We start from the raw sequence: 18,750 nt of genomic DNA, 5'->3' as shown, positions 1-18,750 counted from the left end.
TTGGTATGTTGTTTTTCAAGCAGAATTGTTTGTCGATGAGAAGTCCTTCTGCTCCTGAATCGATCAATACTCGAGCTTCGGTGGTTCCTCCTCTATGTTTCAGATGCACGTTTATTCTCATAGATGATTTCCGATTTGATTTGGTGAGCCGTACAAATGTTTTTACAGGAGGAGTTGGGACAGGTCTACGGTACACCGGAGCCGTAGGCCTAGTTAAAAATCCGATTCCTTTCGCTTGCTCATCTCGCTTAACTCCTGAAGGAGTGCTTCCTGTTCGTCCCACCTCATCTTCCCGATAACCCTTTGGATCTCTTCTCGGCTAATCTCAGGCTCCGTCTCACGTACAGGCGCATCCGGTCCGGGTGCGTGGGCCTGGCGAGCTGCGAGTCGGGCTCGGAACGGGTTAGTCGTCGCCACGCTTCTACCTTGCGTCGCAGTGCCTCCTTGAGGACTGCTTGAAGCTCCTGTCGAGAACGTTCGGCCATAGCTGCTTCCTCCGCCTCCCATCCTGCCGCCGGTCTGAGCCGAGCGGTTCCCCATCGTTCCACTACTCTGTTGAACATATCTAGCTGACCCTTCATGTACCCTAGACGAACCCCTGACAGGGCATTGGTTGGCCATATGTCCTTTTTGACGACAGTAGAAGCACCCACCCTCCATCCTGAGGCGGTTGCGTTCTTCGTCGGTGAGAGTCGTTCTGACCGAATCTACGGCCATGGGTACGACGGAGTTGTTCATGGAGGAGGGAGCGTTGGAGGAGTTGTAGCGGAATGGGTTGTTGGATCGAACAGTAGCTGAGGGTACGGAGCTTTTTATGCTCTGTAGCTCTCTCCATTGATTATCGAACCTTCGGGTGTATTTTACCCAATCATCCATTGTCGTCGGCATGTCAGGGAGTCTGTAAATTTGTTTGAGGATCTCCGGGTGTATGGCGCGACGGAAATAGTCGACGGTGGATTCGAGATCGAATCCACTTTCTCCTGCCGTCATGAGATAGTCCGTGACAAACTCGTCTGCGGACCGCTTTCCCATTCTCATTGTGAATAATTTTTGTCTCGCCTTCTGTTCGAGACTCTCATCTTTGAATGCAGCGGCCAGTTCTTTCAAGAAATCCTTGAACGTTCCCCATACTTTTCTCGTCTCCGTCGGTTTGTACTCCCGAAGTTCCCTATCGAAATAATATTTCTGTGCAAAAAGTGACGCCGTTCCTTCTCTCATGTATGATAGCACCATCAGGGTTTTGTCCTTGTCGGTGTCATACTTGGTTGGGTTGGCGAGGATATACATGTGACATTCGTATATCCATTCCCTATATTTCGACCTCGTGCCATCGAAGTCCTTCGGTTTGTTTCCTCTGTCCGACATTTCGTCTTCGTCGTCTGTGGTGTCTGTTGTCGGCGGAGGGTTCGGTTGTGGGTTTGGGTTTGGGTTTGGCTGGCTTGGTCCTGCTACAGGTTCCGGGTCTTCTTCGTCGACCGGGGTTAATACTCCTGCGGGAATTGGGGTTTCTTCGATATCTTCTTTGGGAATATCGATCGGTGATAGAACAGGTTTTGTTCGGATGGGGGAGTCTACGGTTCTGAGAGGTGCCTTCCTGTCTTCCCAGGGTACTAGCGGGGCGTCGACTGTTTTTCCGCTGTTCTGTCCTCCTACGTAAACCCAGTTTCCCTTGGATGTTCTTCTGATCGGTTGTCCGAAGTGGACGAATGTGTCGGAGTGTTTTAAGTAGTCGGTTCCGTGTGGAACTCGTCCTACGCTTCTTCCTGAACTTTTGGAAGTCGTCTTGTTGGATCAAAGAGCCCGCGCTAGTCTCGACCTGATCAAGGTTCGAGGGTCAAGGCAACAGCAGCTCGTTCTGGCCTGGTACAGTATTTCTGCTTCTGGTATAGTACCGTACGTAACGTCGAGTGCAGTTGTTTCGGTCGTACCTCCACTGGGTTGACTACCAGATAGAAGTATTCTACAACCTGAAACGACCCACACTGAAGTGGAATCGTCCAACCGTTCGCTCGAAGTGTATAGTAACTACTACGGTCGACGGACACTTGTCTTTTGGGACTGCCTAGTGCCGTATGTATCTAGCCGGTGTTCTGCTGCAAAGAAAAGGGTGGAGTAGGATTGTGTGGAGAGGCTATCCAGATGTCACGAACGGCTGTTCGGGACGAGAGGATCCTAGGCCACAAATAACACAAGAGGATTTGGGAGGGTGATCGGGACTGATCAGACTAGTGTCTTGCAATCAGAGAAGACTGTGTGAACAGCAGTTCTTAGATTGGACAGAAGTGGATAGCCTAGGGCTTCCATCCTGCGCCGCAGTATCTATAAATATGTACAAGCAGATGCACGGACCAAGTATCAGTGGAGCGGGAACGCGAGGTATAGTCGGGAGAAAGGTCCTACGAGTCCTTATCAAGAAGGTGGGAAGAGGTGAGTAAGCATAGGTGAAACGTTTCGTAACAGATGTTGTTGATATACTATTGTGTGCTCTAAGGGTATTGCTGGCAATCTGTGGAATGCCCAGAGACATTGGGATCTGCCCTACAGCTGCTTGCATTGGCTCTGGGACAGGCTTGGAAGTGGTGGGCCTGTAGGTGGTTGTCCAAGGCTGCATCCTTGGTCCTTTTGTCTTACCCATTTTCTTCCTGGTTGCCTTCTCCTTCCTTGATACACCTCCATCTATGCTCTCAATGGCTCTCTCACTCTCTGACTGACTGATGCTCACCTCAGGTAGACCCTCACATCTGGAAAAACCTCCTCTTTTAATTAGATCTAATTATTCAAGATACTAATCAGAACTGATCAGAATATATTATCCATAACCAACTTTATAATCAAATCTACAAGTAAAGGTAACATTGTCTATACTACTATAGTCCCATTGGAATCTATAATCCAATTGCAGTTTTACACATTTCAAATCCAAATTGTGTAAGTGCTATAATCTTATTTTTACTATATTCTTTATTTTTTATTAGTTTACTATATTATTATCTAGTACCCAAATTCAAATATTAGCCCTGATTTTTAGTGCATTTATTGACCTCTTTATATATAGAATAGATAAAAGATAAATGTGTAAGAAAATTAGAAATGTTGAGATTGCCTTATTTATATCAATATATTTAGGTTACCAGGTAAATAATTTAAACCTTATGGCTTAGTGGTTTAGAGCACTAGTCTAGGGTATATGGACATGAGGTTGTTGGTTTAATTCTGGTAATGGGCAAGTTTATAATAAGATATGACTTTAGTTTAATTAGTAAGCTCTATACATACTCTATAATTGGAGGTGCAGTAGTAGTAGAGAAACCATAGAAGTAGGTTGGTTGATTTTTTTTTCCAAAAATCCATATAATAAATTAGCTTTAATTAGCTCTAATTAGATCTTATAATTTCAGGATTAGAGAGGGGGTAAGCTAAAAATCCTTAATGGTAATTGGTAAAAATATAGCTATATTTATGCTTAACTATGGTAAATTTAATATAGAGCTTTTCCCTGATGCTGAGGCTACACTAGCTAATCTGTCACACATATATTCTTATGAACAGCAAGGATAGGTCAAGAAGGGATTAGTTCATCCTATCATAGAGAAGTCATACCTGGTAGTCATGGTGGAAATAACCAGGCTGGGGGTCATCCAACCTTGATTTGCTTATAGGCATTAGGCAATGGCAACAAACTTGCAAGTGACAAGTAGCTTAGCTACTGGCTAGAGGCAACGGGGAAATCAACAATTTGACCATATTTGATACCATAGGCGATGGATTGATAATTTACACATTGGCTTGGCCATATTGACCCGTGAGGTGGAAACCGCCACTGTTTGGAAGCCGAGGACGAGCTAGGACGAGTTGCAAGTCATTATGGTGGCACCTAACCTAATCGGGTGTCGAATTGTTTGATCCCCGCCGACGCGATTGCACACCTCTCCACGGATCCCATAAGCAACACAACCTCAACGTAGCTCGACGCTCTAACCCGGCTTAAGTCGAATTCTCAACTCATCAATCTTCTCACTCAAACTCACTCAAACTCTAGACACAGTCTAAACCCATTCGTCCTCCACGCAGCCGGACAATCTTGAAAGCGGCCATGGAAGGAGTCACCTCGGGCACAAGGTCATTCGTCTTCTTCCAAGTAAATGTTGTCGGCACAAAATGATCAATCAATCAATCCATGCAGCGCGAGACAATACTGGGCTCGTGTCGCACATCCGAGAATGGCATTAATCAAAGCATCCGCAAGCACCGATCAGGGTGTTTTACAGACAATTGACGATGAAGTAGCCGCTTTGCGTACACTGATCACTAGCATGAATCGACAGCGCAATAGCTTCGCCCGCATATCTTGTCTTCCGCCTGAAATCCTGAGTCGTATATTCTCCTTTCTGGCAGTCATCAATGTGCCCACTGGTTACAATTTTTCGCCCAAGAGCGTAGGTCAAAAGCTAGGGTGGATCAGGGTCTCCCACGTTTGCAGCTATTGGCGGGAAGTTGCTCTCAAGGATCCCACACTATGGAGATGTATTCCTTTCCTCCTTGGTTCCCAGTGGGTGGCGGAGGCGCTTGTACGCGCAAAAGGAGCACCACTTATTATCGATATCAAGGATCAGTTTCATGATAAGGAAAGAGCGCGATCATTCATCTCGTCCACTCTACCTCATCTCTCCCACGTTCAATGCCTGAAGCTAAGCGGATCTACAACGCAGTTCCTGAGCGCAATACAGTCTCTTACGCTTCCCGCGCCCATCATAGATTCCATTGACTTGCAATTTTCTGGTGAAGACATAGTACTTCATCTGCCTCCGGGTCTCTTTGCTCAACATGCCCCACGCTTACGCACAGCTCTATTTGACGACGTGAAGGCTACTTGGTCCTCCCCAATCTTGCGTAATCTAACTACCCTATCTATCTCGTTATCCCAAAGGAAAGTTTCGCCCTCCAACTTACCTTCCCCATCTGAGTTTTTCGAGGCGATGTCAAACATGCCTCATCTCGAGCATTTGACCATCCGGCACTCTCTTCCCAGGCCCCTTACCGCTATTTCCCATGGGTATAGCCTTACCGTCACACTCCATCGACTTATGAGTCTTACTTTAGAAGATACTTGGTTCAGCTCTATGGCAGCCCTCCAAATCATTCGATTTCCCAGCACCACAGATCTGGACCTGGGTTTGACATTGGCACAAAACACCCGCGAAACTAACAATATACTCCCTCGTATTCTCCAGCGGCGTACATCGCCTCTGCGCGCCATATTCATCGAAAGCGATGCATATAACGCGAACACGAATCACAAGATCTCCGGCTGGTCAGACACTGAAGGTTCGCGCGGGCTGTATGTTGATCCTTCTTCCAAAAAACCGATTCAACTACGAGTTTCCAAGGCGAGCCAGTCTACACTTAGGGAAATAGCATCAATCATGCAATCTATCTGCCTCCAAGATCTGACGACTCTCTCAATCAACATCAAAGGTACCAACATCTGGGACATCAATACTTTCTGCGAAGTGTTCACACAAGCACATGGTCTGAAGTATGTACGCCTTTACGATTTTGCTACAGTGCTTTTCTGCATACTTCTCGCTCGGGATTCACACTCGAAACAAGTGAGGAATGAGACAGACGTACAACGCAGCGAGGGGGCTCTTTTCCCCAACCTTCAGTACATGATGATGATGCAAGTTTCATTCTCATTGGTCTACGACCTCGACGATACACCGTTCCTCCCGCTACGAGAGCTCCTCCCTCGCACGCTTCAAGAGCGTAAGGCCCTGGGCGTTCCGCTGCAGTCGCTTGACATCAGAACCCATAATCCGATGTCGAGGAAGTTGTTAGACGAACTGAAAGAGATTGTGCCGATAGCGCATTGGTGGTCGCTGTAGTCGAAGCTCAACAGAGAAGTAAATTTCCATGTCATCGTCATCCGTAAACAAACCGACTCAACTTATCATCAGGGTCACGTCTAAGTATGCAGCATGCCGCGTTAGACGTTGATATCAAATAATAAACAAATATCGTCAGCGTTCGTAGTCACCTCTGCCGCCGTCTATTCTCAGACCCTCTGTGCTCGAGTATGCGTTGCCTTGTAGAAGTCTAGCGTGACCGGCGTATTTAACTCAAAGCTGGCGATAGGGTTTGGCGTCTAACAATGCGAGGTTCGTAACGGAGGGGTCTCGATCTACGAATACATACCGCACATAACAAAGAGCTTGCTGATCGACACGAGGTACTAATCTTCCCTTGGAAACGTTATTTAACAGTGGGAATACAACATGTCATGCTACTTGTGTTACCAGCGCATACGACAGATATACACTGTCCTCGTAGTGCGGGCGAGACTCATTACCAGTATACTCAAGAGAGATCTCCTCCTTCGCACTCCAGGTCACCGTCGAGTTGTCCAGATCCATATAAAAGAACGGAACATCCCCGTTCAGAAACCGCAACCATTTCAGGTTGGGATCGCTATCAAGATTGGACCTCGGCTGCTTCAGGGCATAGCCGCGCGATGAGCACACCTGAGAGCCTCTAAGGGCCAACAGGTGATCAACGTGGACGGTCGTGAAGGGATAGACGACGGCGTTGATCGAGGCGTCCCTACGTCTCTCACCCCAGTCCCAAGGCCAGGACGCGCTGTATTTTATCACGATCGGGAGCAGGTCGACGCGGGCGTCGGCGCGCTTCTGGAGACACGTGTAGAGGAGCGCATCGAACCCGCTCAGCCGCTCCGTGCCCATGCAGTACTTATGCGGGAGCAGGAGGCCGAATGGGCTCGGGATCTTGTCGAGGATGCCCTGCACCCGACGCGCAATCTCCGGATCGCCCGGCACCTCCGCGCTGGCGTCCGCGTCGTCGGAGCGGTAGACTTTGAAGGCAAGCACGGCGCGGTGCCCGCGGGCGATGGTCGTGACACAGTGCGGCACGTCCGGGTAGAACGCGGTCCACTCGCCTGCACACGCCGCGAGCGCCACATCGCCCACCTCCAGATGCTCGCGGCGCGTCGAGTCGCCGATGCCGACGAGGAACGTGCCTACGAGACCCGCGGCGGGGGTGTCGCGGTGCGACTTGAAGTGGCCCTGGGGGCCGTACACGTGGATTTTGTATGGCTCGATGCGCACGCGCTGGGGATGGAAGTCCGCCGCCCATAAGCGCGCCACCTTGTCGAGGAGCGACGGGTCGATGGTGAATTCGGAGCTGGGGATCTCGCGCGCGTTGCGGACGTCGAGATCGAACTTGGTCTCCTGGGCCCTGACGTCACCGAATCCGGACGGTGCGGCGTGGTCGTACAGTCGACGAAGGAACTCCCCGCCATCGGATTCGTCGGCGTAGTAGTCCTTGCTCGGGACGATCCTGTCGTTGAATTCGCATCCTGGGCGCGATATAGTCAACTTGAATGGGGTCCTGAGGAAGCCATGCGCATGGTCGAGGAAGTTTCCGCGGATTTCTGCGAGCTCTTGCACCAGTTTCTGAGAAAATTCGCGTAAGATGTGCATCGAAGGATAAAAACAATCCAAGCACGAACCTCGCTGGATAGAACATGTTTTGGTATTGGTCCCTTCTTGTTTCCCTTCTTATACCTCCTCTCTTGCTCGGCCTCTTCTGAGTCTAGGGTCAAGTCGAAGTCGTAGTCTTCTTGCGTTCGTGCGATCCTAGCTGGGCAGCTGCCAATGGCTTTTAGTTTGGAAACATGCTCGATGGCGTATTTGATGTCGAGCGCAGTACGAGTGGACAATGGTAAGTCGTTGACCTGGGCTAGTGATCAAACAAAACCGTCGACGAGAAATCGAAGATAGAGCTCGCACCTTGATACCTCCTGAAGGTAGAGATCCAGTAGACATCATAGCAATATATTACTGTCTCCTGCAGAACAGGGGTCTGAGGCGATGAACGAGGGTGAAGGCGGTAGAGCAACAGCCATGTTTTTTATATGTGCCCGGAAGAAGGATGTATGCGCCTCGGAGCCGCCGCCAAAAGAGGTGCAACCGTGGACGCGAGCCTCGGGACCGTGACGTCGGAGTCCTCGACGGTTCACTCTCGTTCACATCTAGCTTGGAGTCATGCACGCCATCCACCACGCCCGTTCTCACTCTTGTCTCTGGACGCGCGTCACAACATCATGGCCCCGCCGCTTCCCTCCCTCCCGTCAATTCGCGTCGGAGCTCCCGCGCCCGCCTCCTAAGGCCCAGCCCCCAACCGAGACATTCGCCTCCCCTTCCCAGCCCCGCGCATACTACACACGTCCAAAACCAAGAGACCTGCCCCCATATCGTGTAGACTTCTCCATAACATCCATATGCACGCGCGGTCCCCGACTGACTCGTCCCGCGTGTTCCAGAGAACGTGGCCGGTTCTTCTCGCGCTGGGAACCGCGGGTGTGGGCGTATGGGCCGCGTTCCTCACATACGTCGCCAATCAGGAGCGTCTGTCGAGCTCTGTCATGCGGCGGGTGGTTAGCACGATCCGCCAGAGCCCGGAGGTACAGGACCTGTTGGGGGAAGCCATTCGTCCCGAGCCGGCGTGGTACCTCAACGGGGACCCATGGGTGACAGGATCGGTTAGTCGTTCGAGTCGTCGCCTTTCTACCTTTCCGAACCATCTCGTGACGAATTTGCGGAACTGGGCACCAGGTCAACATGCTGCAGGGTAACGTAGATCTCAGCTTTCGCGTGAAGGGTCACAAAGGTTAGCGATCGAATGACGTTCACACAGCCCATCCAACCCGACTGACTCGATTTTCCTTTTCAGGAGCCGGTACGCTTTACTATACGAGTATACGCAAGGCCAAGGGGGAACCGTTCACAGATAGTGCGTGTCCGACTTTACGTCCTGTCCGTGCATCTGCCGACTTCCACGCTCCTGTACTTCTTGACTATCAGTTCGCTTCAAAATTATCGCCGACAACGGTGCTGTTTTGCAATTGACAAACGAGCCGTAACCGGTGATCAACCACTTTGGCTGTAATACTACCACATACATGAACTCGTTAATCCCTGCTCGTTTCGTTGTGAAAGCGCATGGTGGGAACTTGGTTGCCAGTGGGTGGGCTTGGTGGCTTTATATGGGCGCCTGGCGGCTGACTTCCTAAGAGCATATTGTGTCATCCGTGAGACACCCTTCTGTATTTTCTTCTTGCAGAGATGTATCTGCGTTTTGTAAAGCTGCGACTGCCTGCAGGGCGCCGCGACGTCGGCTCCCGGTTCCGACGCCTCGAGCCGACGCGGCTGCTGTGGGCATCTTCACATAGGTAGAATCCGACTCAATTTGTTGGGAAAATGCAAGCGGGTATATAATGCGCAGGCTTTACTGTCTATCAACCGGTATCACTGCGTGTTTTCCGTCTTGTCTCAGTTCGCCACGACCAACTGATTGTTAACAATGTCCGAGGCGTCGACAAGCCCCAACCAAGAGGTACGAGCACATATGTTCTCTTCTGGCAGTGTTTTAAGTTCATGATTGACTCGCGCTCACAGGTTGACGACCTGCCCCCTTTTCTCGTTCCGCGCTGGACATCAAATCCGCCCTCGAACATGTGTACCTACTGAAACCTATAGGCTATTGTTCCACCATGATCTCCGCCCTGAGTGAAAAATACGACTTCGAAGATGAGCAGGAAGAATCAGTCATCGACAGCCATGTAAGCTGCACATATATCTCCAACTTGCCGCATCTTCCTTGTAGAACCTCGTAAGCGAACTGGCGCGCGTATACGAGAAAGCGCCTGTGTTCGCCAATGGCTTCCCGAAAGCGCCCTTCAGATTGGCGATTTCGCGCCCCGGATGCGAGTTCGACGGCGAACTCGAGCCGACCAAGGATTATCAAAAAGTGGGCAGCGACGGCGAGACGCTCCTCCGCCGACTGTACGACCACGCCGCCGTGTCCGGTTACGGGGACGTCAAAGCCCAGGAGACCAAGTTCGATGCTCACATCCGCCACGCGCGCGAGATCCCCGCATCCGAGTTCAGCGTCGGCCCCGGGCTGGTCGACGAGGTGACGCGGTTGTGGGCCGCGCATTTCTACCCCACGCGCGCGCGCGTCGAGCCGTACAAGATCCACCTCTACGGCCCGCGCGGGCACTTCAAGGCGCACCGCGACACGCCGCAGGCCGGCCTCGTCGGGACGTTCCTCGTCGGGCTCGGCGACTCGACCAAGGACGCCCACCCGCACGTGGGCGACGCGGCGTACGCTGCCTCGCCCGGGGAGTGGACCGCGTTCTACACCGACGTGCCGCACTGCGTCACGGCCCTCGCGCGGGGGCACCGCGCGGTGCTCGCGTTCAAAGTGCACCGCGCCGACGCCGACGCCGACGCCGACGCGGGCGCGGGCGCGGAGCCGGGCCCCGACGCGTCCATCGCGGGGTGCGATCCCGCGCTCGTGCGCGCGGTGCAAGACCTCGTCGAGAGGATCCCGGCTCCCTTCGGCGTCATGCTCCCGCGCAAGTACTGCATGGGCACGCACAGGCTCAGCGGACCCGACGCGCTCCTGCACACGTGCCTCCGGCGGCGCGCGGGCGCGCGGGTCGATCTGCTGCCCATCGTGATCGACTACTGCGCGACGTGGGTGTGGGACGAGGTCGATGACGAGCGGCGCGCGGTGCGCGCGGGCGTGTATCCGTTCACGGGCGTCCACGTCGACTATCTGCTTTCGCGCGCCGGGCTCGTGTCCCGCGCGGATCTCGAGGCGCTCGCGTGGGACCGGGTGAGGCCGTTCAGGAGGCACTCCGTGTACGGCGGCAAGGCTGTCGCTCGCGATTCCGACGGCTACGATCATGCGAAGGGCGTCGACGCGCTCGGTTAGCTGAGGAATGTGGACAAGGACGTGCCGTTTTTTTGCATGGACGTTGAGAATTCGACGGTCGTGTGGAGCGCGGAGATGGAGGAGGGTTCGGAGTACGTTGGGAATGAATCTCGGCCGCACTATGAGGACAGCATCTATCTGTCGTATGCGCTGGTGGTACAAAGCATTGAGGTGCCGTGAGAGAGAGCCGGCCGGATGTAACTAAAAATCATCGAGACACGAATGTCCACCGCACAGAAAGGTGGAGAAAGTCAAAAGAAAAGTGTACGGTTGTGATTCGACCCAGGCTCGAACTGGGGACCTTCTGTGTGTTAGACAGATGCGATAACCAACTACGCCACCGAACCGTGCCAGTGAGGAGAGAAGAGTGTGTGAGGGGACGGGTGGACGGGGATGCGCAGGCAAGGGCGACGTGCGCCAGAACGGGCTGAGCATGGCTGCCTCGCCCCGCTCCTCCACAGACCTCCTCCGCCCGCTCCTCTCGTCCCCCGCCCGCTCGTCCCCCTCCCCCGCCCCGCTCTCCAGAAACCCCGTCTCCTTGCGCATATACAAGGTCCTCGGCGCAAGCTTCGATGATCAATCCACCAAGGAGGCCCTCAACACCCTTTCCGAGCTCTACGCCCCGCCAGACGCCCGCGCGACCTCTTCCAAGTCAAAACAGGTCTCCGCGGACAGCGATGACGACTTAGACAATGACGCGCTCGACACCCCGTCCGACTCTCGCCGCCCCGACTTCGACATCCTCGCGTTCCTCGATGGCCCGCCACCGGGAGAGACCGCGGCAAAGGCGCGCAAGAACCTCCGCCGCGACGTCGAGAGCAAGCTCGCAGAGGGCAGCCAGAAGTTCCTCCGCGCGTTCGGAGAGGTCGACCAAGTGCGTGTCTAGTCCGCCTGCCTGCGCGCTCCCCGCGAACCCTCGCGGCATCTAGAAACTCGATGCCCTGCAAGAGCATATATCGGCCATGCGCGCGCGCTGCGATGACGCGCAGGCTCAGCTGCAGACTACCAACGAGGCGTGCAAGACCCTGCTCGATCGCGCCGGCAGTCTGCGTGAAGAGAGGTATGAACGACGCGGCCCTCGCCCGCGCACACCGCGCTGATGGTTGCAAAGACAGGACGTGAGCCAGAAACAGTCCATCGTGTCTCTCTTCCTCGAGCGTTTCACACTCACCGACGACGAGATCGAGGCCCTGACCTCGGGCGAGGTCCCTATCGGCACGCGGTTCTTCGCCGCTATGGACAAGGCGCACCGCATCAGAGACGACTGTCGGGTGCTCATGTCAGGCGAGGAGCACCCGTCGCAGGCGGGGTGCGTAGCACATCTACAGTCGTGGGATGTCGCTGACAGTGGTTCTGCAGGGTGGACATCATGGCGGCCACCTCAGGCTACCTCGAGAAAGCCTTCGACAAGATCTTCCGCTGGTGCAACTTCGAGTTCCGTAAGATGGGCCGCGACGCCCAGCTCGACGTCAGCTCGCAGATGCGCGAGGCCGTCCGCCGTCTGCGCGTGCGCCCCGAGCTGCTCACGTACGCGTCGAACCTCCTCTCTCTTTCCTGCCTCTACCGACCGACCGCGTGCCCAGCGAGGCCTTCGCCACGCTCTCCCAGACGCGCCAGTCCGCGCTCCTCAGCGCCTTCCTCGACGCCCTCACGCGTGGCGGCCCCTCGGGCCTCCCGCGCCCCATCGAGCTGCACGCGCACGACGCGCTGCGCTACGTGGGCGACATGCTCGCGTGGGTGCACCAGGCTATCGCCGCGGAGCGCGAGCTCCTCGAGGGCCTGTTCGGCCTCAAGGGCGACGGGCGCATGGTCGGCAGCGTGCGCGCGCCCGCGCGGGGCGAGGAGGAGGAGTGGATCGCGGAGCTGATGGACAGCGCGGTCGCGAAGCTGTGCGTGCCTCTCAAGGTGCGTTTCTCGTGGTGGGATATGTTCCGCGCTTTCGTTTGAGGCTGATGGTCGGACATTGTGCAGTCCCGAGTGTTGCAGACCGTGCGCGCGCAGGAGAGTGGCATCACGGCGTATAGGGTCTCGAACCTCCTGCAGTTCTACACCCTCACGATGGTGCGCACTATTGGAGAGGATGCGTTGCTCTCGACAACATTGAAAGAGTTAGCCTTTCGCTGATTCGCTGCGAGACTCTTAAAGCTTATGTATCGCATAGGATCACGGACGTGTCCTACAAGGTCTTTTACGACGCCATCGAGGCTCAGGGCCGCGCCCTGGTCCGCATATCGCTCGTCAGTCCAGTTCACCCCTCTCATTCCCCCACGCGCATAACAATCGCTGACCCGCTCGCGATCCCAGGACCTCGACGACCCAGAGGTGAACCCACCAACCGCGCTGCTCGACCACGCGCAGGTCCTGCGCGAGGTCATGGCCGTGTACGCGTCCTCGCTGCTCGGCGACGAGAGCGCGGCCGAGAGCGCGGCTGGGTTCGCGCGCATCCTCGACACCGCGGTCGACCCCGCCGTGCAGATGTGCACCAACGCGGCGGCGGAGAAGCAGCGCCTGCGTCCGCTGTGGGACCAGGCCGTGTTTGTGCTTAATTGCTTGACGTATTTGCTGGTGCGTGTCGCTGTGAGAATGGGGCTCCCGCCGCGTCTGTTAACTAGAATCGTCGGGCTGTAGAATGTACTGGAGCCCCACGCGTTCACGGTCGAGAAACGCAAGGCGCTGGAAGACATCGTCGAAGACCGCGTCAAGGAACTCATCGACGAACATGTAAGCCCGCCGCTCCACACTCCTACCCTCCCACTGATCCACCACACAGTACGAAACCCTCCTCGCCGACACCGACCTCAAAGACGCAGTCGCCACCTGCGCCTCCTACCATCCGCCCGCCGACATCCTCTCGCACCTCCCCGCAACGCAGCCGCCCGCCCTCGCGCGCGCGCTGCACCGCTTCGCGCAGTGGCTCGAGGGGCTCGACGTCGTGCACGCACCACGCCTCGCTCGCCTCACCGCGCAGCCGCTGCACACGCGCGTGCACCACGCGGCGCTCGCGCGGCTTGGGCGCGCGTATGCGCGCGTTTGCGATGAGGTGCGAAGGCCGGAGAATAGGTACGAGGCGGCGGCGACGCTGTTGGGCGGGGAGCGGCCGTTTGGGCAGGTGCATTTGCTGTGGCAGATTTTTGGGCTGCAGGAGGACGCAGACGAGGGCGACGAGGAGGAGTTGGAGGAAGAGCCTGGTTCGGGGTGATTGGATAGCTGGTGGCCGGTTTGTGAAATACCCACGGTGTGCAGTGTAGGTAGGTAGGTAGGTGTAGGCGTCTTCTTATTCGAAGGTCGGCTAGGATCGGCGTGCCACTTGTCAGCTCAAAGTCACCACACACTCACACAATCAATCGGAAGGAGCTTTCTCTGACAAAGGATGGCGCTGAAACTGCGTCCCGTGCAGAAATCATAGATTGCTGGAGTTTGCGCGTTTGGCTTCCCCATCGGTCAGTGTTTTCGTTGACATCGAATCTTGGCACAGCAAGAGATGTCCCGTATGGAGTGAGTTCTTTTTTTTTGTTCCCGAGCTAAGACAGCTTGTTGTTATGGTGTCATTCTGTCTAGCTCTCGCTCGGCCCAAGCGCAGAGCTCAGACTCTTCATTGCATTGGAGACGGGTGTGCAGCCCGAGAGCCTGACGACGTTGTGGCATCTTGCTGCGAACTCCGTCGATGCTTGTGCCCACATGCGACCTTTCAGAACCTGCGCCAGATGTCCAGGCCCGTCCGTGGTTTGGCCTTGTGGCATAGCGGCTATAAGTCTCGCGCTGCTCTTTGAGTCGTGACCGTCCGCTTCCCCTCTTGCTCTCCTCTCGGGATCTCAGCTACAGCTCGCCTGAATCTCTCTCATCCCGCTCGATCTCGGCGCTTCTTCAAGTGGCAACCACGATGTCTTCGTCCAACAGTTGTTCGCAGTGTGGCCGTGTCTCGGGCTCCAAAACCCTTGTCGTGTGTATATATACAGAGAGTCTTGTCGATGTAGGTGGTCATTGCCTTCTGTCCGGGCATGACAGACGTCTCACAACGATGTAGCAATTCGGCCCTTCTTTCTTTTACAAGCTGTTTGACGGCGAGCGACCTGGCCAGGGTTCGTGCTGCGACGTCACACAGTCCGTGTACAGTACCATGGACACGAGGAAAGACGTTGTGCGGCAAGTCTACGGAAAGGTCTGCGAGTTGTATGGAGGATCAGACGACCGCATCTATCTTTTCGGTATGCCTTTGTCGCGAAGGAAGCCGTACTTGGTTCATGACTGTCCTCGCTAGGAATCGAACGCGGTGCAGACAAGGTGCTTGAACTGGTCCAGTGGATCGAGATGGTAATTCCACCACCATAGATATCATCCGTAGCGCTGCGATGTCTGATCCGTTATTGGCCAGTTTGGGTTGATCTGCCCGGGGCAGGACCATCTGTTGGATGAGTGGGTTTTCTTTGTGCTCATCGCGTTGTAGAGGCCAACTGATGCTGTTTTCGTAGAGCGAAGATCATTTGGAAAGACAAGAATTCAAAAAGAGCGTGGGCTGAACGGTTCAAATATACCCATTCCAAGCAAGACGTCCGCATCCACTTTGTTGGCACCTGGTGAGTGCACCTCTTTGTCCTAGGCCACTCTCTTCATACCTAACCCTGTGCAGGGACTCTGATAGGCAACGTCCCGAGGGTCTCCGTCTCGGAGACGAACTGGCAAAGCACACTGTGGACTTCTACCGTCAGGTCGTCTCCATTAATGAGCGTGCGGTGGGAAACATACCCACGCCACACGGCATCGAACACCGAAGCGATGAGAAAGGCCGTAGGACCGACGATCCGCCCAAAGCTTTCCCCTCCGAAGAAGGCTTGCCACCGTATTCCGAAGGCTCATATCGCCGTGCCGCCTCCGCTGGCGAGCGTGCGGTAGACGGCGCCTCAGCCCCGCGCCGGATCGAACACCAAACCGACAAGCAAGGCCGTCAGACCGACACCCCCAAACCCGCCCCGTTCGAGGCGATCCACTTCCAGGAGCCGATCTCAGGCGGCCGCGATCGCGACTGCCCCGCGAGTTTCCACTGGCTGGCGCTCCACGCCAAAGCCGCAGGCCTCCGCGTCAGACTCTCCCCGCCCGCCGTTGCGCAGCGCTTCCGCGCTTGTCTGTCGCCGCGCGAGGCACCGGCTCCGCCACCCGGACGCAAGCGCTTCGCGGATCTCCTCCCGGGACGGAGCGCGGTCAACGACAGGTGCGTGTCCCCTTCGTCGCTTTTACAGGCGAAGCGAGCTGAGCTGGTGCGCCGGCAGGTCCACGGGCTCTGCGGAGCGTCTATCGATACCTGTGTGGTGCAGAGTGGACGATGGTAAGCCAGGCATGTCCAATGGCGGCGAGGTGGAGCCTTCGTATACCGTCGAGGACATCGTGGTCAGCATGTAGATAAATGGCAGAGTCTGCGCATTACAGGACACAAGCTGAAGGTGAAAGCCATATGCGACACGTTTGTCACGCTCACTGGCATAGCCCGAAATGCAGTTCACTTTGACCATGTTATCATCTCAATTTGTTGCATGGAAAACACACAAATTTTGAACCCCCTAAATCCAGCTGGTAGGTTGCTCTAGTTGTATAGGCAGCGTTCGTAATTCCACTACGGATGGATAATCTACCCTCCTTGCTGCGTCCAAATGATAGGCAATTCGTAGAACTCCATGTTCTGCTCTTCAAAGTGTGCCCAACAATAGCGTATGCAATTATATGCCACAGAGCGCGAACATTCTACGGAGTGAATACTGATGAACTAATCGTCTACAACCGCCCCAATCGACACCAACAACAAACGACAAAGGCAAAGGCAACGCAACCCCTACATCAAACATCCGACGCTCCCATCGCCCCGGCAGGATAGCGCGTCAGCCCAACCGATCAGTAGTGGTGCACCTCCTCGCGCTCGCGTCCGCGCATGAACGGCGGCTCGGTGCCCTTGTAGTAGATGTCGGTCCAGAGGTCGACGAGCGCGGGCTCGGGCGACGCCTTGGCCTCCTCTACGGCCTTGTCGACGATCGCCTTGCCCTCCTTGTCAATTTTCTGGGAGCGCAGGAAAGACGAAGGTCAGCAGGAGAAGCGAATGCGGACGGTGAAAACGCACCTTGAGCTCCTCGGCGGTCGCAACGCCCCACTCCTCGATGTAGCGCTCGAGCCCGCGGATAGGGTCCTGCGTGCTACGCATGCGCTGGACCTCCTCGCGAGTACGGTACGTGGTTCCGGGGTCGGACATACTGCAAATTTACAGAGAATGGGTGAACAGGGCTCACGTCGAGCAGGTGATAGACGTACGAGTGACCACCATAACGGTACGTGACGAATTCGAGGAGCAGAGGGCCCTTGCCGGAGATGGCCCATTCACGAGCGTGCTTGACAGCCTGGGACGAGGCGACGATGTCCATGCCGTTAGCCTGATAAGGCATAAGATGAGATAGAAGACACAATTAAGAATATTATGGATAGATACGCACCTGGATACCGGGGATCTTATCGCCACGAGTGTAGTACTCCGTGTTGGAAGAGCTACGTTCGGCGGACGTTCCCATTCCATACTTATTGTTCTCGATGACGAAAACGCATGGAAGGTTCCACAGTTTTGCCTGGAAACAATATGTATGAGCGCAACCGTATAATCGCAGAGTAATTGAGACGGAAAGAACGAACCATGTTGAACGCCTCGAACACCTGACCCTGGTTACTCGCGCCATCACCGTACATGGCAAATGTCGCGGTCGGCTTCTCGAGGTACTTCTGTGCAAAAGCGATGCCCGCCCCGACTGGGACCTGCGCGCCAACGATGCCGTTACCTCCGAAGAAGCGGGGTGTGAAGATGTGCATTGATCCGCCCTTGCCGTTGGACATGCCCGACTGGCGCCCAAGCAGCTCCCCGAGCACACCCGCAACGGTGCCGCCGCGGAGAACGGCGAATGGATGACAGCGGTATGAGGTGATGACGAGATCGTCGGGGGTGATTGCATTCTCCATACCTACAGCAACGGCTTCCTGCAGACGCGCCGAAAGGGAAGCGAGCGCGAAACGACGTCAGCGGACCTGCCACGTCTGTGCGCGTTCGGCACACAAAGGCGAAAAAGAGACGCACCTGGCCAATTGCAAGATGGCAGAAGCCGCGGATGAGTTTGGAGCGGTAGAGAGCGTCTGCGCTCTGCTCCATACGACGCATGAGGGTCATCTCGCGGTACATCTTGATGAGACCATCTTTGGTGACCTGAACCTCAAGCTCGGGCGTCTCCGTGCGATACGCGCGGAAGGAGTCCTCGTGAAGCTTGACGGTAAATGGTTTTGAGCCCTCTTCCGGAAGAGGGTGGACGAGCTGTGTGCTGTCCGCCGCGGTCTGCAACGAGCGCGCGAAGGCCTGAACGGAAGAAAGAAAATATAGACTTGGTCAGTCCAACATGATTGATTTGTGTAAAACCTGAGACATACAGATAATCTAGGTGCGATGCGAGGCCGGAGACGGGCGAGGGAGGCCATGGAAGGAGAGGGGGAGGGGGAGAGGAGGAGGAGAGGATGGGAGGAAGGAAGGAGGATGAAGTAACGTTGGGGGCCCGAAAGAGGAAACCCCGATGGACAGAGCCGCGGGTTATCCCGGACTCCGCCTCCCGCCTCCTCTCCTCCAACTCGTCTCATGGCATCCGGCGCATTAAACAACGGCAGCCAGGCAGCCTAAGCCTTCGCAAAATATCACACACTAACCTCCCTTATCCTTAGGTATCACAGGCAACACCTTCACCGTCTCTGAGCTCGTTTGTTCCGATTGGATGCTCGCCCAATATTTAACAGCGCCATTGGGCGAGTCATGGCTCCGGGATGCTCGCAAATCTTCCGTTGTTGCTGTTATCTCGAGCGGCCTGTACCGGAGAACTGCTTTTGAGTGTATTGGACACCATGATATACAAGGAATCGAGCTTGCGACATTCGCCGGCGCTGCTAACG

At 55.2% G+C, this 18,750-nt stretch overlaps 9 protein-coding genes across 9 annotated transcripts; 6 read left to right on the top strand and 3 right to left on the bottom strand.

The window, feature by feature from the left end:
- Window positions 1–213: 213 nt before the first annotated feature.
- Window positions 214–1,365, bottom strand: HETIRDRAFT_167449 (uncharacterized protein; the record flags this gene model as incomplete). The annotated part of the gene is made up of 1 exon (XM_009544803.1): window positions 214–1,365. The coding sequence occupies one exon, from the start codon at window positions 1,363–1,365 to the stop codon at window positions 214–216; it is 1,152 nt and encodes a 383-aa protein (XP_009543098.1).
- Window positions 1,366–4,220: 2,855 nt separating this feature from the next.
- HETIRDRAFT_309161 (uncharacterized protein) lies at window positions 4,221–5,231 on the top strand (the record flags this gene model as incomplete). Its single annotated transcript, XM_009544802.1, has 1 exon — window positions 4,221–5,231. A coding segment is annotated over one exon (1,011 nt), but the record flags the coding sequence as incomplete, so codon positions are not given.
- Window positions 5,232–5,357: 126 nt separating this feature from the next.
- HETIRDRAFT_438717 (uncharacterized protein) lies at window positions 5,358–6,224 on the top strand. The gene is made up of 2 exons (XM_009544801.1): window positions 5,358–5,903; window positions 5,958–6,224. The coding sequence occupies exon 1, from the start codon at window positions 5,424–5,426 to the stop codon at window positions 5,883–5,885; it is 462 nt and encodes a 153-aa protein (XP_009543096.1). The 5' UTR covers window positions 5,358–5,423; the 3' UTR covers window positions 5,886–5,903; window positions 5,958–6,224.
- Window positions 6,225–6,641: 417 nt separating this feature from the next.
- Window positions 6,642–7,040, bottom strand: HETIRDRAFT_247316 (uncharacterized protein; the record flags this gene model as incomplete). Its single annotated transcript, XM_009544800.1, has 1 exon — window positions 6,642–7,040. A coding segment is annotated over one exon (399 nt), but the record flags the coding sequence as incomplete, so codon positions are not given.
- Window positions 7,041–8,060: 1,020 nt separating this feature from the next.
- HETIRDRAFT_311446 (uncharacterized protein) lies at window positions 8,061–8,938 on the top strand (the record flags this gene model as incomplete). Its single annotated transcript, XM_009544799.1, has 5 exons — window positions 8,061–8,273; window positions 8,339–8,557; window positions 8,631–8,685; window positions 8,749–8,808; window positions 8,880–8,938. 5 exons carry the CDS (start codon window positions 8,061–8,063, stop codon window positions 8,936–8,938), a joined length of 606 nt encoding a protein of 201 aa, XP_009543094.1.
- A 1,172-nt stretch (window positions 8,939–10,110) lies between these two features.
- Window positions 10,111–10,797, top strand: HETIRDRAFT_310650 (uncharacterized protein; the record flags this gene model as incomplete). Its single annotated transcript, XM_009544798.1, has 1 exon — window positions 10,111–10,797. A coding segment is annotated over one exon (687 nt), but the record flags the coding sequence as incomplete, so codon positions are not given.
- A 433-nt stretch (window positions 10,798–11,230) lies between these two features.
- Window positions 11,231–14,109, top strand: HETIRDRAFT_154132 (uncharacterized protein; the record flags this gene model as incomplete). The annotated part of the gene is made up of 11 exons (XM_009544797.1): window positions 11,231–11,295; window positions 11,323–11,671; window positions 11,727–11,857; window positions 11,909–12,106; window positions 12,157–12,324; window positions 12,381–12,702; window positions 12,769–12,905; window positions 12,959–13,034; window positions 13,102–13,362; window positions 13,426–13,518; window positions 13,568–14,109. 11 exons carry the CDS (start codon window positions 11,231–11,233, stop codon window positions 13,994–13,996), a joined length of 2,229 nt encoding a protein of 742 aa, XP_009543092.1. The 3' UTR covers window positions 13,997–14,109.
- An 805-nt stretch (window positions 14,110–14,914) lies between these two features.
- Window positions 14,915–16,191, top strand: HETIRDRAFT_114804 (uncharacterized protein; the record flags this gene model as incomplete). The annotated part of the gene is made up of 6 exons (XM_009544796.1): window positions 14,915–15,002; window positions 15,056–15,108; window positions 15,170–15,210; window positions 15,267–15,371; window positions 15,425–16,003; window positions 16,032–16,191. 6 exons carry the CDS (start codon window positions 14,915–14,917, stop codon window positions 16,189–16,191), a joined length of 1,026 nt encoding a protein of 341 aa, XP_009543091.1.
- Window positions 16,192–16,472: 281 nt separating this feature from the next.
- HETIRDRAFT_471745 (uncharacterized protein) lies at window positions 16,473–18,327 on the bottom strand. Its single transcript, XM_009544795.1, has 7 exons — window positions 18,241–18,327; window positions 17,897–18,169; window positions 17,461–17,799; window positions 17,268–17,396; window positions 17,089–17,207; window positions 16,901–17,030; window positions 16,473–16,839 (listed from the first exon to the last, which is right to left on the bottom strand). The coding sequence occupies exons 1-7, from the start codon at window positions 18,286–18,288 to the stop codon at window positions 16,678–16,680; spliced, it is 1,200 nt and encodes a 399-aa protein (XP_009543090.1). The 5' UTR covers window positions 18,289–18,327; the 3' UTR covers window positions 16,473–16,677.
- Between the last annotated feature and the right edge of the window lie 423 nt (window positions 18,328–18,750).

Source organism: Heterobasidion irregulare (assembly GCF_000320585.1).
Source record: "Heterobasidion irregulare TC 32-1 unplaced genomic scaffold scaffold_02, whole genome shotgun sequence".
Lineage (NCBI taxonomy): Eukaryota > Fungi > Basidiomycota > Agaricomycetes > Russulales > Bondarzewiaceae > Heterobasidion > Heterobasidion irregulare.
The sequence above is the reverse complement of the archived record's forward strand: the minus strand, read 5'-3'. Positions and strand labels throughout refer to the sequence as shown.

Excerpts from the sequence above, each read along its gene's own strand:
- HETIRDRAFT_438717 (XM_009544801.1), top strand. The coding sequence starts at position 5,424 with ATGCAATCTATCTGCCTCCAAGATCTGACGACTCTCTCAATCAACATC.
- HETIRDRAFT_471745 (XM_009544795.1), bottom strand. The coding sequence starts at position 18,288 with ATGGCCTCCCTCGCCCGTCTCCGGCCTCGCATCGCACCTAGATTATCT. Across the intron at positions 17,800-17,896 it reads GCCATCTTGCAATTGGCCAG|GAAGCCGTTGCTGTAGGTAT; the intron begins GTGCGTCTCTTT and ends GCGCGTCTGCAG. Across the intron at positions 17,397-17,460 it reads TGTTCGAGGCGTTCAACATG|GCAAAACTGTGGAACCTTCC; the intron begins GTTCGTTCTTTC and ends TATTGTTTCCAG.